The 17,660-nt window shown below is 40.2% G+C and overlaps 1 protein-coding gene across 3 annotated transcripts in view; it reads right to left on the bottom strand.

The window, feature by feature from the left end:
* PPARGC1A (PPARG coactivator 1 alpha) overlaps positions 1–17,660 on the bottom strand; it is a 624,837-nt gene that overhangs the window by 284,632 nt on the left and 322,545 nt on the right. Inside the window, exon 2 of one of the 3 annotated variants that reach the window (XM_074321853.2) lies at positions 671–843. The exons of the other annotated variants lie outside the window; for them this stretch is intronic. Coding sequence (XP_074177954.2) covers positions 671–739 — 69 coding nt within the window. The 5' untranslated portion in view covers positions 740–843. The remainder of the gene's footprint in view (positions 1–670; positions 844–17,660) is intronic. 3 annotated transcript variants of the gene reach the window in all.

Here is a 17,660-nt window from a genome sequence, read left to right as displayed (position 1 = left end):
CAGGATTTAGGAAGGGATTTCAGTTGGCAGCTTACGAGACAGGAGCATATAATTTTGCTAATTTGAAATAGGTATTGTAACGTATAAACATTACTGCTTTGCATATTTTAATGAAAACTGCCTCTACACCAAAATGAATCCTTTAGCTTGAACTCTCTGTATACCACAGAGCTTCTACCTATTATGAGTTCAGCATAAATAAGAAAGGCACGCAAGCTGCATTAAAAGAATAGTCACCTCATTAAAACAGGTTAAAACCAAGCCCCTTATTCCAAGCTACTACAACACCATAAAGTAAGTCTGATGACAGGTGTTGTATTAAATTTTTATACTGCTCTGAACTTACACTCACACAAACCAAATCTGCATGTTTCCTTTGATTTACACCTGCAACTTGTTAATTCAAGGGCCTTTATTAAGAAAGTATAAATTTAGCAACATCTATAGATTTGTAAAACCCTATTAGCTTGCTCAAGAATCTAGAGTAAATTCATCTGGAGATGTATTTGCATGGTTTCCAAAGAAATGGAAACCAATGATGACTTTTACCACATGGATGTGCCTGCAGATAATGCATTTCTGCAAACAGACTGATGTGAATTACCTAGACTTGGGCTAAAAGAGTTGAGAGAGAAATTTGGGTCCATCTGAAGCCGAAGCTGTCACTTACCTGCCAGCTTGCTTCTCGCTGAAGTCCTTTTTTCCAGTCTTCTTCCAGCCCGGGGGAGGTCTCATCCATTGCTGATGCTGCTTGCACAAACTGGATTTGCCAGTCCAGTGGTTGTTACTCTCTTTCGTTGCAAGCCTCTACCAAAGCGGCAGCGAGTGCAGTTCAGGGGCAGACTGTCATGGAGAAAATGCCATGCCAGAGGATAAGGGATCGGACAGGAAGAAGCCACGTGGGAACAAATTCGGGATATGTGGGGCTACTCTGGCAGCTGCCAACTGGCCAAGTGGGAGGCTAGCTCAGTTACTGAGCATCCAGAGATTAGGAACGACCAAGCTTCAGGGCCAGTGGACAATGGGTCATTCTTATGCTTCTGGTGTAAAGGTCAGAGGAGGGAAGTGAGGCATGCTCTATGCCCTAGAAGTATGCATTTTTATGTGTGCTCCATCTTCTCCTCATCCAACACACACACACACACACACACACACACACACACACACACACACACACCAGAATTTGTATTATTCTGCAAGGTTGCATCAGTGGACTGGAGTATCCTGGAAGAAACAAGCTACTTTACATAGAAGCCACACATTTCATTTGAACACATCTCCCCCAACACTGTATGAATCACTCAGCAGCCAGTAAACATGAAAAATAGCAAGCTCCTTGGGGTGAAAACAGACTCATTCCTGTAGTTGAATCCCGAGCATCTACAATCCCTGCTTTCTACCTTCCCATTCCCCCACCCCTGCCATAGGATATTCTGCAGCAGCATTTCCACCTGACCATGGATCTTCAACCCCTTTTCCAAACCATTATCCAAAATGATCAGACGCTTCCATTTGGATAGACGCCTCAAAATTTCGGGCTCAACCAAACCAAACTCATTCAAACTCTGTCCTACTTCATTACTGTTTGTCACACAGAATGATCCTCCCTCCTGCTTATCAATATCAAGTACCTGTAACTTTAAGATATGCAGCTGGGAGCTACTGTCATGGCACCTACTTCGTTTCAGTTAGAACAGTGGTTTCCAAATTTGACTGAACAATAGAAGAGAATAAAATCAACTAACAGGGTTTGTAAAAATACTGTTGCCAAGGACTCATTCCCATGAGATTCTGATTTAATTGGTCCAAGACCCTGGTATATTTTTTAAAATCTCTCTGGATAATTCTATTGAGCACCCGGAATGAGAATCACAGAACTCAGTATTATCATTTCTTGTTTCTCTAATCTAATCACTCAACTGATGCTTGAATCCCCATGACCCTGCCAGCACCCATGCTTCTGCCACCCATGACGGTAAACTCCCTCCCTCCCAGCACTTCCTGTTCTATGGTTGATAGCTTTGTCTCAAAATGAACTGATATACGTCTCCCTGTAACGACCATAACAACCATGGCTGTACTATTTTTGTAATTCCATAAGGAATTAAAGCCTTTTCTGTAGGACAACCCTTCAGAGAGTAAAAGACACTAGTGGCCCACGCTCTTAAGCTTCTGCTAAAGTGTCTCTTTCCCATGTCATATCTTGCTAGTTCCTTCATTAAACCATGTAAGATGGTGTCAGGTAATTTCTTCATCCTGGATGCCAGTCTCAAACTATATTCCACTATCTCTAGTGATAGTGATTATTATAATATTCCAGAAGCAATTGTAATATTCCTGCTATGATCTACCACTGCACAGAGTCTAATAATCATATGCCTTATTTGAAAAATTCTCACAACAATAACCACCATAATAATAATAAGAGCACCCAGCCTTTTCTGAGCATGGAGCTCGGTACCCAGCCCTAGGTTAATTGCTTTATTAACTTTACCTCAATTATCCTTTGCAAACATTCTATGAAGTCATCATTATGCTCCTGATTCACAGATGAAGAATCCAAGAGAGACAAAGCTATTTGCCTAGGTGATGGGCCAAGAGTTAGCCCAGATCAGAGTCTAAGGCCTGTGCTTTGGATCCCTGCTTCATACTTCATCCTGCCCTTTCACTGAGGCAGCCCCATATCACAACTCACTGATATGGCATCACAGTCGATGAGTATGCACGTAGGTTTGTTCTCATCTTCAGAGTACACAGAAACATGTTTTATAGACTAAATTGCCATATAACTCTATCTTGCCATTATTTTCCTTTTAATAATCATAAGACTATACCGTCTACCTCAGCCTAGCAAAGCAGTTAAATGCAACATCCTTCCTTTACTTGCTTGGCTCCTCTCTTTTACTGAGAATATTCAGATGCTTCTCCAGAGGTTACCCTGAGGTGTAAGAGAGAAAGGCTAGAGGAGCAGGGGTCCAGAAAATTTTCATAGAGACCAAACTCAGTGGAACTCACCAAATATCTGGTTTTCCTCATCTCCTTGAAACCCTTATGACAGGATTTTATCTTGAAGAAGAAGAAGAAGGAGAAGGAGAGAGAGAGAGAGAGAGAGAGAGAGAGAGGGAGAGAGAGAGAGAGAGAGAGAGAGAGAGAGAGAGAGAGAGAGAGAAGGAAGGGAAGGAAGGAAGGAAGGAAGAAGGAAAGAAGGAAAGAAGGAAAGAAGGAAAGAAGGAAAGAAAGAAAGAAAGAAAGAAAGAAAGAAAGAAAGAAAGAAAGAAAGAAAGAAAGAAAGAAAGAAAAACTGAGAGCAATTATTTTTACCATTTGTATCACACCATATGCAAGGTAGTTGAATCAGTTCTTATGGAAAGCTGTATACAAAGAGGTTGAACATATAATAATTTTTGATGTCCAAGAGACCTGGATTGGATTGGCAGCTCCATTATTATGTAGCTGCGTGTCCCTGGGCAGGTTACCTAACCTTTATACCCACCAATGATATGCCTGACTTAGGCATATTATTGTTCATCAATATCTGGTTCCCCTTCATTCTAGAAACATAGCAAGACTTCATTTCCTTAAACTCCTTAAAATTAGGCATAACTATGACTTGTTTTGGCCAATGAACTATAAGAAAAATGGCGGGTATCTCTTTCCGGGGGCAGGCCTTGATTCTCAGCCCACTTCTCCCTAAGTGCAGTGATTGCAAAGCATGTGCTGATAAGACCTGCTGTAACACCAAAGCAGGCTACAATGCTGAGCCAACTCGTGGAGAGCAGTTGCCTTGGAGACTCACCTGGACCAACGACAGACATTATGGGAACAAGAAATAAACTTCCAGGATTATTTATTGCATCAGTATAATCTAGCCTACCCTGACCAATACACTGCCCTTACTATACAGAGTTGTTGTAAGAATAACTAACTGATCTAGCTAGAGCATTTATCACAAGCATGGAATAAGCCTGAAATATTATTTTAAGTAGATTTCATTACAAGCCCCACTTCGCTCTACCCATTTCCCCGTATTTTACTGTTTCCTCCTTCCTTTACAGCCTGAGTTTTTCCTGTTCATAAGTGAGTAGCATGAAGTGTGGCAATTTCCATAGATGATGTCGAAATACGAATTTTAAAAAGAAAGGGTAAAAGCATTCACTAATGCAGCATCACTCTGTCTCAGAATGCAAACTCAGAATAGCATGACTTTAATTCTACTTATCATTTAGCAAGGAAATTAATGAAAGCAAAATGAAGCCTCAAATAATAAATGTAGCTCAGTATGCATTCACTACTGATAAAATAAAGTACACGTATCCAAACTGTAAACATAATGAGAACATACATGAATACAGGAGCTTATTAAATAGCACAGCTTTTATTCACTATTCTTAAATCAAGCAATCAGAAAGGAATTAGTTTGTTTCTATCTTTGTTAAACGTTTTCATGAAAGGAAGTTTCAACTATGAAAATCAAGTATAAGGAAACCATGAATAACACTCTGGCCAGATCACAGCACTGACATTTCAAGACATAAGCGTGCTCTGGAACACCACTAGGAGAGACTTTTATTTTTTTTTTTAATAATTTTCAAATGCACGTGCTACTAACCATACCCGGTGTTATGCATTGAACTGTGTCCTCTCAAAGTGATGTGTTGAACCCCTAACCCCTAGCACCTCAGAATGTGACCTTATTTGGATATAGTGTCTTTACAAAGGGAATCAAGCTCAAAGTTATTAGGTAGGCCTTAATGCAGTATGACAAGTGTCCTTACAAAAAGTGAGGAAAGTGAACAGAAACACAGACACACACAGGGAGAACACCATGTCAAGATGAAGGCAGAGATTGTAATGATGCATTTCCAAGCCAAGGAATGCCAAGGATTGCCAGCAAATCACTATTTTTCCCTCAAGATAAGCAGCTTATTAAGAATACGCTGACTAATAACAAATCGAAAGTGTTAGAATTTGTAACATTTCCTCATGGAAAAGTTATATATATAAAAATGAAATAGGAAAAATCTATACAAAATGCATTGCCAGTCAGCCTTCCCTTGGTTTTAAGGAAAATTCCTTTAACTTACATAATAAAAACGTGTGAATACTTCATTTTAAGACTCAAAGGGCTAGAAAATAAAGAGTTTTCCAAGTGAATTAAACCATGCAGTTCAAGGTGTTCTGTGATGCTACAATACAATACGGCACTTGAACCTGTTGTATTAGATGCAGAAATTTGGTCTAGAGGAGAGACTGAAAGGAACCCTGAGGTGGAGGGGGCAGGGGGCCACTGATGACAATAAGTTCGGAGCCAAGGAGTCCCCAGGCGTGGAGGAAATGTAATGGCCTTTTACCCACCCATAGGATTTTGAACACACTTTCACTTAACACCTGGGCTAGAATTTTTATGAGTTCCTACCGCCCTTTTTATTACACATTCTCACTTTAAATCCATTCTCAATGAAATTTTCCAAGAGATTTTCTCACAAAGTTTTACTTCTGTTTTTGCTTTTTTAAAATTATTATTATTGGAAGCTAATGGTGAAGTGTTTATCTTCAGAAATTTGCTTCACAACACAACTGGAATAATGTATCCATTCCACAACATCAGAGATGTCCGCATAGTAACGCTAACAAAACAAAAGAAAAACAACTGTCATCAGAGTGATAAATTTTAAAAGAATGAACTCTGGTGTTATAGTCATATTTCAGAAAGGAAGAAGGAAAGAAAAAAGAATCCTTGCCATTCCCTCTGTAAAACATCTAAGCTGTACTACAGTGATGCCCATGGGATTTGGGCCAATAGCACACTGGCTGGTAGAATGCTCTCTCATAGACTCACACACTTTGGCACCCATGTTGCTGAGTTGTATACGTACGAAGATTCACTGGTGTTTGTTTCCAATCCTATTTATCCAGCTGTGCCCATCAATGTAACTATATAATTTAATTAAATAGTACATCTATAAAATATGAGTTTCAATGGAAAGGGAGCTGTTGCTTTCATGAAACTAGTCGAATGTCTTGGAAAGATCCAATGAAATATTGTCTATGTCTATGAGTTTTCGTTTCTTTATTTGATTGTCGTGTTCCTTTGTTGCTTTCAGTTTTATATCCCACATAGCAATAGTTTAGTGGTTACCAGAGGGTAAGGGTGGGGGGGGGGGTAGATGAGGGTAAAAGGGGTCAGATGTAAGGTGATGGAAGGAGAACTGACTCTGGGTGGTGATATGATATATAGATGATGTATTACAGAATTGTACACTTGAAACCTATGTAACTTCACTAACCATTGTCACCCCAATAAACTTTAATTTAAAGAAAATTTCCTTTAAAGAAATTGCTGGTGTAGAGGCAGGGATCTTAAAAATCTACACAGACTCTCTTCTCAGGTCACACTGTCTTTAAATTCTTAATTCACTTTAAAGAAACTGAAATTTATAGAGAATCCTTTAGGAATATAGTTTATACCAAAAAAAAAAAAAAAAAAAAGACTCCAGAGTTCCACTCTGTGGGCACCTACTTAGGAAAAAAGGCCTTGGTTCCATAGCAAAATAGTGGTGAATAAATGTGCATTTATGGAATTTAAGCAAAAGTCAAATGTTTTGTGTATGTACATGATATATGGTCCCCCAACTTAATCAACTTATGTGATTAATCAGTCAACAACCATTTTCAATTGTATGGAATAAGAAAGCGTCTACGCTAAAAAAAAAGAAAAGAAAAAAAGAAAAGGTAAACCAGGAAGGACTTCTTAACCTATGCATAATGAACAGAGATAGAAAGCAATAGACTCAAATTTTCAAACCAAGAAACAGAATCCATTTCAATACCTAAGTCTACTTATATCACTTACGTGAGAAACAGTCTGGTTATAACTATAAAATTAAATATTGTATAAATTTCAGCCACGTAGACTTCAATTAATTACTGCATGGTCGTGCTGTGTCTTCCTACAACTGTGTAATAATACCAACTGCCTATAATCGGAAGGATTTAGTAGACATTTATTGATGAAAATCAGATGATTTCATCCACAGTGTCTGAATTACTTTGATATGTTTGAGCCTGAAGCAAAATAATGTAATAAAAAACAACATACAGATGAGAACCTCAATTTTTCTCTACATATGAGTCTGTCGCTGATTTGAGAAGAATCAAATCTAAGTCCGACCAGGTGAAGACATTCCATATATCATCCTTCCCAATTCAATATAAAAATAATATCTCCCCTTCCAGTATGTTTATATACTGTTCCTGCCTTTATGATATCCTGGACATTGAGGAAACCCAGAGACACAGAGCATTGCCTTAGCAAATATTAAGCACAGCAGAGAGGAATTAAAGAATACTTTCTTAAAGAGTTTACTTCAGGGGCGGCCGGTTAGCTCAATTGGTTAGAGCGCAGTGCTCTTAACAACAAGGTTGCCAGTTGGATCCCCACATGGGCCACTGTGAGCTGCGCCCTCCACAACTAGATTGAAACAACTACTTTACTTGGAGCTAATGAGTCCTGGAAAAACACACTTAAAATAAATAGAAGTTTTAAAAAAAAGTTTACTTTAAAGACTATCTGAAGTCATAAGCCTCCAGAAATAATGACCAATGTACTAATGAGTAGAGTGAGAAGATAGATAGTATGAGGAAGAGGGATGAGAAACAGGTTACATGGTAAGCTGGAAACATCTTTCCCTCTCCACGACCCCCCACACCTCCCAAATAAAATCCTCCAGTAGACTGTGGGGCTAAAATTCCACCAGCCACATCTTTTGATTTTAAAAACTTTTCAGTCACTATCTATGAAATTGCAACTACTCATAGGAGGGGTACCCTAAAGCTTTATATCCTAACACTGTCACAAGTTATTTTCCAGATTGGCTTGGAGAGTAATACTCTTTACAATCAGGCATGGAGTAAGGACGAGGGGTAAAAGGAACCTCAGAAGAGGAGAAAGGCTCAGAAGAGAGGAGGTGAGGAATTGCCAAAGTCCCTCAGGCACAAATAAATTTACAAAATATGAATTCAAAAACTCATGACAACTGAATTGATCAAACACCAAATATTTTGGATTGAAGGTTATTTAAGAACCATCCAATTGGTTTACATACTTGTAACTTATACCTAGGTTCTCATCACTGTTATAAAATAAAACGGAGGTGGGAGGTGAGGCACATTTCTTCTCTCTTACTCCTAATCCTAACATCTCAATGCCAGGGGAATCTCAGATACAGCTCGAGGATCTCAAAATCGAAGCAAATTAAGATGGGAATTTGGTTGGAAGGTGGGCTGAGGACTTGTTACTCAAACTGTACAGACCAGCGTCACATAGGAGCTTGTTAGAAATGCAGACTCTCAGGCCCTACTCCAGGTCTACAGAGTTTCATTTGCATTTTAATGAAGCTGATTCCTCAAGTTTAAGAATCAATGGACTAGGGAGACCTACCTTAAAGGTCTATTTGCATAGTAAGTTTTATTATTATTATTTATTATTATTATTATTAAGTGTAAATTCAAAGTGGCTGAGGAACAGAATGGCTGATAAATGTTACAGGGAAGAATCGAGCTCCTCTCTCCACCCCAAGAAACTGCTTGATGCTACCTCTGGAGAACCTTCTCAATGATTTCACTTCCAAATCATATAAGGATTTTATAAGCATGATCCAGTAGGTGTGAAGGGCAGGACTCCTGCCTTTAAATCACCCAACATCCTCAACATACATAACAATTCCACTTACTAGTTCAGAAAAACAGCTGATGACAAGTGAACGATACCTCCTACGAACATTTAGATGACTGATATTATATAAATCAATACTGAGTGCCACAAAATGTCAGAAAATACCAAATGAGGAGAAAATAATCAATAGATAACCTTGGAATTAAATGAGTGATGAATAATCTTTACCAACTAAAAGAAATTAAACCATGAAAACCAAGTTAAAGCAAAATCAAGGATCTGGCTTACACACACACACACACACACACACACACACACCCAAATATATAATTTAGAGGTAAGGCCACTTGCAACAAACATGGCTGTTCATTTATTTTTTCCAGGAAAGCATTATGATAAGAACTACAAACTAAGAGCTAAATTCATACGTTCTAGCTTCTGTCTGAACAGGCGTAATATGTTTAAAGTTCTACAACAAATGAACTCAAATTTACAGAGACAGACCATGTATTAACCTAGCAACCATGAAACTGAGCACACATTTGTTTAAGAGTTTCAGGGTGTAGGAAGTAGGGGTAGGGAGACAAATTCTACAATTTATTTAATTCACTTCATTTTAGATTTCAAATGTGCCTATTAGAGCTATCAAACAAACCATAAATACATAGACAGACCAAATGTCAGAATTCAAATTCAGATGTTTTTCTGAGTCCCAAATTGGCATCAGAGATAAATCCAGCCCTGTAACAGAAATCAAGATAAATGTCTTTCTTCACGAGTAAACAGGTGAAAAGTGGTATTTTTACATCATTTTATTGTTATTGCTCATGGATTCTAAAACATGAACTAAACACCTACTATGTGCTCAGAATGGTGCTGGGTACTAGCGATTGAGAGATGAGGGAAACACATGCAAGCCCTGACCGTCCTCTGAGAAAGACAGTCAGCTAAGCAAACCATTTCAGCCCCAAGTAATATCTGAGCTACGGAGAAGGGGCTGTGCTCGCACCACCCCAAGGATCCATCCCATTCCAACCTCCTGGGCCCACACAGCTCACCTCCAGGAGTTCTGCTTAGACTGCAGTGTCCTTGGAGAAGAGTGACATGGAGTCACTGTCCCAACCCTTAACATAAAATCTAGATTTAAGGTTTGGGGTGGTAGTGCTTTAAAATAAAATAGTCTCTGAAATGTTTCTACAGCCGTGCAGACCACAGCACGAGTAACAATACTTCATGGTACTCTGACCTCTGAATTATTTTTCCTTTACAGACTCATCTCCAAATCTAAATATCCATGGGTGCCTACAAGACACTGCAGTCCACACAGACAAAGTCTCCTCTGCTAGATTCTAGTCAATGATTTGCATAAATAGAGACATCGGGGAACTAGGGTCCTTCTGACCTAATAGCCCCAAAGCCATTTCCGCAAAGGTCCCCTTTGGAGCCAGACCAACTTGAGATCAGCAGAGATATTAACAGTCTTCTGAATGGCATTTAACAAAGATGTCCTCCTTTGGAGCGGCGACTTCCTTAACGTCAGAGGGACAGGAGCACACACAAGCAGAGATTATAAAATGCAGCTGCTTCTGGAAGGTTCAGGTAGTAGGTGGGGACTGTATTTCCTGGACTTGGGCAGAAAGAGTGCTATTCAGGACCTTTGGATTTCTACCTCATTGGAAAAGATATCCTCCCATGTTGCCAGCTGTCGATCTATCTCTCAGGCAGGGGTTGTGGGCTGTTCTTATTTATTGAGGAATGGCGGAGGAGGCAGAGATGGAAGACCTCTTCTCCAAGAGACAGCCCATGTGGAGCATAGTTGCAACACTCATCAAAGCAACTTCTCATAGAAAGCTGAGGCTACCACCCTACCTAAAACAACACTGGGAATCAGGACCGTGAGCAGATTGAGAAACCAAATTAAGCCAAGAGCATCCTGCAGATGATTGTTAAAACAATAAATATATATCAAACCAGGGGCTTGAATCATGTCACAGCTCTAGAAGACTCACCAGCCCCACCCTTTGTTACACTGATAGACTTAGAGACGGAAGGGTGTTGAGTGCTTACTACATGCCATGTGCTTCCATCTTTAAAACAATTCTATAAGATATTATCATGATTACTCCTTTACAGAGAAACTGAAGCATAAAATAATTGAACAGCTTTCCAAAGTCCTCATGGCTTTAAAGGAGTGGAGCCAGGAGCAAGTGGAGATTTCTAGAGCCCATTTTGTTAGCCACCCTCCCAACTGCCTTCCTTTCTTCATCAGCTGCCATAAAAACTAAAGGAGGTGATGGCATCGGCACCAGATTGAAGACTCACCTCAGGGGCTTTTCCAAGCCACATCCCAGATGCTGATAATATGGGGATCCACTCAAGGCAAATGGAAATGATGGATCCAGAAGGAGTGTGGGCAATGCAAAGGCATGAAAAAAACACGTAAAATGGAGAAAGCAGAGCCATGCAGCACAGATCCCTCAGGCTCACAGCTGTACAAGAAGCCCTAGTCTCTCCTTCTGGTCCAATGGGTGCTCACAAAGTTGTTTGCTTTTAACATGCACTTAATGCCTTCTTTTAAAAAAGGCAGAAGCAGCAGCCTTGTGAGTTTATAATGAACTGGAATTATGGCTGCTGCTCTGTTGCCGTGTGTTATTTTGGGCTGACTGTCCCACTCTTCTGGATTCCGATGGTAGGTGCTGAAGCTTGCTCTAGTAACACAGGCTGACTGCTGTCCCCAAAGGACCCTGAGGGAAATGAAAGGAACTATCTCGAAGTCTTCAGCAGACAGGGGAGGTTGAACATAAACTCCCACTTAATGTTTTCTCCAGAAAGAATCAATTCATTATCTTTATTTCCGACACAGTATTTATGAATTTCCTTTCAGCGGGGCCCATCGGGGCAAACATCACAACTCGCTGGTGAAATACCGCGTGCGTTTTCTTTTCCTCCTAAAGAAGATTAAGGCCAATGAATAAAAGAAACGGGGATGTGGCCCCTATATTTAGCTCTCCTTATAACATCATGTCTCACGGGTATTAAAAATAGACCCAAATCACTTGAAGACATTCTGAAAAATCAAAGGCAGCATAGCTTTCCAAGAGGAAATGTTAAATGTTTTCTGCTGTCTTTCTGGTTGAGAATTTTTAAGGCGCAAAAGCACTCAAGTGAGCTCCCTTGTCCTTGGAGACCTGGTCAGGGTGGTGATTGAGGTTTTATAACATACTCTGCCTCCTACCCATCATCTCTTCAATCTCGCTTCTTGGTGGATTGGAGTTTAAGAGAACGCTGGGCTAGTCCTTAGTGAAAAGTGTGAAATCGTCTGCATAGAGAAATTCTCCTCTGTTAGCAACCTTTTCCCCAGCCGGAGTTCTAACACTCCCAAGGTCCCTGTCAGAGAGAAATCAGCTCAGATTCAGTTCACGGAACACATATGTGTTATGTGTGATGTGCCAGGCAGGGCAAAGGATGCAAGGAAAAGGATGGAACGTCCTTGGTAGAGAAGGTGCCGGATAATTTCATAAGTAAGTAAAGCTTCCAGGTGACCACAGGCAACAGAATTCAAAAAAGAGACGGGTGACAGCTTGTTGGAAGGTGTCAGAATGGACTTCATGCTCGAAGTGGACGATGAGACAAGGGTGGTGATAGAGAATTCAAAATACCGGAGCCCCAGTGTGGAACAAGGTCAGGAATTAGCTTAGGGTAATGCCTCTTGTCAAAATACATGCCCAATAAACCTAGAGGAAAAAGCCTTGAGAATCAAAGAAAAGAACGTCCAGTTGGAGAAATCACATAAAACCTGCCATTCACCAGCTATGCAACTTTGGGCAACTTATTTCCTTTCCCTATGCCTCAGTTTCATCATCTGTAAAATGGGGATCATACTCCATTGGGCTGACGTGCTGATTAAATCATCCTATGAATTTATAACACTTGGCTCGGTGTGTGGCATGTGGTTCATGGAAAACACTCAATAAATAGATAGAACTCACTCAAGTGGGAGCTCTAATCACATGCCGCACCCACTCTTCTGGCAGAAATTCCTGATTAACATTAGGGTACACTGCGGGTAAGACAGCGTGGCCTTCGCTTTTGTAAATATCTAATTTTCAGACTTCTTTGTGGCTCATACCCTTTACAGAGGAAGATGACCCCACAGCCACCACCAGCTTCCAATGACCAAAACAAATATTCAAACTTGAAAAAATATATATGTATATACATATATATACATATATATGTATATATGTATGTGTGTGTGTATATATATATATATATTTTTTTTTTTTTTTAATGGGATTTTATTTCAATCCATATCAGTATAGCCCATCACACTTTGAAATCCCTCACAGAGAGGTTAATGAAAAGTTGAGGAGCATTTTCTAACCTAAGGTAAGTGTATAAAGGACCTTGAGGAAGTGAACAGTGAGCGAACAGAAATAGCAGGGGCAAAAATCAATGTTTGTGGAATAGCGCAGTGTTTCTCAAACCCGTGTGCACGAGAATCCCCTGGAGATCTTGTCCAAATGCAGACTCTGACTCAATAGCTCTGGCGCGGGGCCTGAAACACATAAGCCCCCAGGTGATACTGACGCTATTGGTCCGAGGGCTACACGTAGAATAGCAAGAGAATGGCGTTTCCTTTGGAGTTCAGCAAGAACTGAGTGAGGGAATCAGGAGCGCCCCAAATGAAAAAAAGGGCAACTTGCACCAAAGTTCTGTCCAAACAAAGATGGCAAGCGTACTGACTGATCTGCGGGGCCGCCGAGGTAGAGACATAATAAATACAGAGAGACACGATGTCCAAGGGGAAGGTTTCTAGAAAAGAAGAGGCCCCAGCTCACGCAGCACCAGTGCATTGCTCACGTTGTGAGTCACTCACAGCCTTTTAGAATTGTTGATGGCAAACATTTTGGAGAGAGCTGCAATACAGGAGTGTGCTCACGGCCATTAACTATGAAGCACTAACTCATTTCAGCAGCCTGACACAAATTATGCTCCGCTCTTGAAAAATAGCTATTGATTAGTCTTTCTTCTTTCTCATGCCTTCCAATATTCCAGATCAGCACTTCCATTCACTACCCCACACCCCCATCCCCCCACAGATGCCTCACACACCTAGTTAGATCATTCCCAAACGACAACCACATCATGTCCCCGGAGACTTTACTTTCTTCTAGATTTTGGCTAAAAAAAATAAATAAATAAATAAGCCAACCAAGAGGAAAACCAAGGATATCTCTTTTTGTTTCCCCACATATCTGCTTCCTATCAACCCCCCAAAGTCTTTTATTTTCTGTGCTCATTATAGACACAAAGGCAACAAATCAACTGATCTATCATTTCCTGTGTGAGAAGATAAGAAACTAAGAGGGCATGAAAAGGACAGAATAGAGAATTAGCCTTTAAAGAACTAAATCAGCTTCAGGGGCAGATTGAATGGTAATACTCTGAGCACCTGCAAATAGCGGCTTGAGTATCGGAGAGGCAAAAGGACGCTCATAGTTTTCAGGATGGAGCAATGCACATCGCATCTTCCCCAGTCTCCTTCTTAATCTCAAAAAAAAAAAAACCTGACGAAGTATGTAGATCTTCTCTGACAGAGCGATTGCCGTGATGGATGGCCCTAGTTCTCTGTGCCTTCCTGTACCCACGCCCTCAGCCATGGGACTCTGCAGCTTCTTCCATTGAAAAATGGAGTCCATCTCTCCATCCCTTGAAACTTGGCTGCCTTGTCTCTTGCTTCAGCCAGCAGAACAAGGTAGACGTGACGGTATGTGTGATCTGAGCCTAGGAGCCTTCCTTGTACACATCTGTTCTCACTCACTTTTTCCTCTGCCTTCACCAAGAAAATAAGCTTAGGCTATCCTGAGACCACTCAGAGCAGAGCTGAGGTTTTCCTCCTACCAGCCAGCCCCCTAGCCCAGTCACCAGCTAGCCCAGACACTAGAGTGAATCCAAGTAAGATCATTTGAGTCTGACTTAGATTAGCAGAACTGCAGAGATGACACTTAGACTCATGGGAAATAATAATAGTGGTTGCTTCCAGCCTCTAAGGTTTTCAGTGCTTTGTAATGCAGCATTATTTGGCAAAAATAAATAAATAAATAAAAACCGATATAGCTCCCTTTGGAAAAGCCACGATAAAAAGTCCAGGTACACAAATAATTCCAACAGGACACTGGCTGTCCTCTGACAAAATTATTAATGAACACAAATACACTGTAATAACATAATTGCATCATTTATAAAACAAAAACACATTAGGGAATTAGATAATAAAAACACATTTCTATATTAGTTTTCATTTTTCAAAGGGTTTAATCTGTCTATTAATAGACTGTATTAACTTGTGCGCATTTTTTAAGTATGCTAGACTTTAAATACAAGTTGGTCATTTCTGCTTCTGTGCATTCATTCGCTGAGGATTATGGTGAGCAGAGTTGTGAGTTGGGTACCGTGGGCCCTCCGATGATGAATGACGCATTAGTCCCTGATCTCGAATCACATCTATCTAGTAGGGTTGACAAAGGCACCTACTCACCCTACGCCATGCTCTTGCTGCCATCCCTATCGCTTTAAATTTTACCCATTTTCCCAGGTCCAGGTGAAGCGTCTCTCCTTTTTTCTGTCTTCCCTAATCCCACCCTTATTTTTCGTTCTAAGTAAACTTTCCCAACTCTGAAAGTATATTTTGGGAGGTCAGGAGCAGGTCCAGGCAATAATCCAGGACAGTCATAAAATTAAAGTTAAAAAAGAAGCTATAGAGCAGATGACTCATGAAGGGCTTGAATACTGGTTGCAGAGTATGTACTTGGTTCTACGGGCAATTAGGAGCCATGGAGGGCTTCTGAGAAAGGGAATGACGTAATCAAAGCTATCATTGAGGGAACATTGTCGAGATGCCTTAGGCCCTTACTAGAGGCTCATGGAAGCCCCCCAGGTAATGGAATTTCAGAAGGAATAAGATGATCAATTGCAGATTCTGCATAGAGGTAAAACAGGATGAAAAATCCATTGGGTGTGCCAAGTAGATAGTGACCTTGGAAAGAAAAATTCAATAGAACATAAAAAGGGAATGGGATAAAGTAGGTGAGAAATCCAAGCTGCCAGTTCCCACCTCAAATTTTTCTAGGGAGGAAGCAAGATTGACTGATTGTTTGCAAAGAGACTTTAAGGATACAGGACATTTGAGGAGCGATTAGAGTCACTCTCCCTCTGATATATTGATCTGAAAGACCTAAGAAACCCTAGTCTTTCTCAGAAGTGCCTACAGGCTGCTATGGGGAGAGAAGAGAAGGCTGAGGTCTTAAAGGGTACATGCTGAATGAGTAGGACCTAGACTTCTTGCTCCCATTTCAATAAATTTAATCCCATTTACCTTCCTTTTGTACTTGGGTTCTATGCGGGATTTCATTTGGAAAAAACAGGGCTCCTTCTAATGATTTAAAAAATAATAACAATTTGCAAGCCATTAAACCAGATGATTTCCATGACCTATGCAAGCTCTAAGATAAAAATACTATACTAATTATCTTCGAAAGCTTAGAATAAGAAAAAAAATCAGGAGGTAAGCACCTAACACCTCTTGAACGTATAATACGCCAGGCAATGTGCTGTGTGTACACTTTCCTTGGGTCCTCTCTTTTAATTCACACCACAGCGCTCTGAAGGAGGAATCATTATCCCCATTCTGCAGATGAGTAAACTGAGGTCCAGAAAGATAAGGAATTTGCTCAAGATCTCAATGCTGACTCTGGAGCCTGGGCTCTTGACCACTATGTCACAGCTGTGTGCATATCCACTCCCACCCAAGGGAGCGTTGGGCTCATCCATCACGTCTCAAGGACTTCTGAATTTGATTTTCTAGAACACAACGGTGTATCTTTGGCCAGAAAATGCTACTAAACTTAGGGAACAGAAGGGATATGTTGAGAGGAAACCATAGATTGAAAGAACCGGAAAGAACTGGAAAAAAGGATTAGTAAATTAGTGGAACCTGGAAGGATTGGTGAAAACAGAAATCCTGACTAGGGAGCTGTAAAGAAATCACACACACACACATACACATACACTCACACACAGCTGTAACCATAAATGCCATTTCTATGAAACTGTCTATAAAGGACATCTATATAACAGAAAAAGCATTTTTACCCTAGGTCAAAATAGATTTTAACTAGGAAAATCTTAACTCCTTAGTAAGAATCAATTATTAAAATATAATTATCTAGTCCATCCCATTTAAAATTCCACCTCTCCCCAACTCCTTATTCCCTTCTCTGCTTTATTTTTCTCCATAGCATTCAACACCATTTTGTAAAACTGTACCTCTTACTTATTCCTTTGTTCATTTCCTATCTCTCCCCACTGGACAGAAGTTCTTTGGGCATGGGTGGAGAGTTTATTGTGATTTCTGTGGTTATTCACTCTGTACCACTAGTACGTACGTACCACAATGCCTGGCAGAGGTACTCAGGCACTCGATAGATACTTTTTTTTTTTTTAATTAAAGTTTATTGGGGTGACAACTGTTAGTAAAGTTACATAGATTTCAGGTGTACAATTCTGTAATACATCATCTATAAATCCCATTGTGCATTCACCACCCAGAGAAGGTTCTCCTTCCATCACCATATATTTGATCCCCTTTACCCTCATCTACTACCCCCTCCCCCCTTACCCTCTGGTAACCACTAAACTATTGTCTGTGTCTATGTGTTTTTGTTTCTCATTTGTTTGTCTTATTCTTTGTTGCTTTTGGTTTACATACTATATATCAGTGAAATCATGTGGTTCTCTGCTTTTTCTGTCTGACTTACTTCGCTTAGCATTGTAACTTCAAGATCCATCTATGTTGTCACAAATGGTCCTATTTCATCTTTTCTAACCACTGAATAGTATTCCATTGTGTATATATACCACAACTTCTTTACCCATTCATCTATTGAAGGACATTTTGGTTGTTTCCATGTCTTGGTCACTGTAA

Source organism: Rhinolophus sinicus, chromosome 1 (genome assembly GCF_057876585.1).
Source record: "Rhinolophus sinicus isolate RSI-liver-muscle chromosome 1, RSI-T2T, whole genome shotgun sequence".
Taxonomy (NCBI): domain Eukaryota; kingdom Metazoa; phylum Chordata; class Mammalia; order Chiroptera; family Rhinolophidae; genus Rhinolophus; species Rhinolophus sinicus.
Note: the sequence above shows the minus strand (reverse complement) of the source record. Positions and strands in the feature narration are given on the sequence as shown.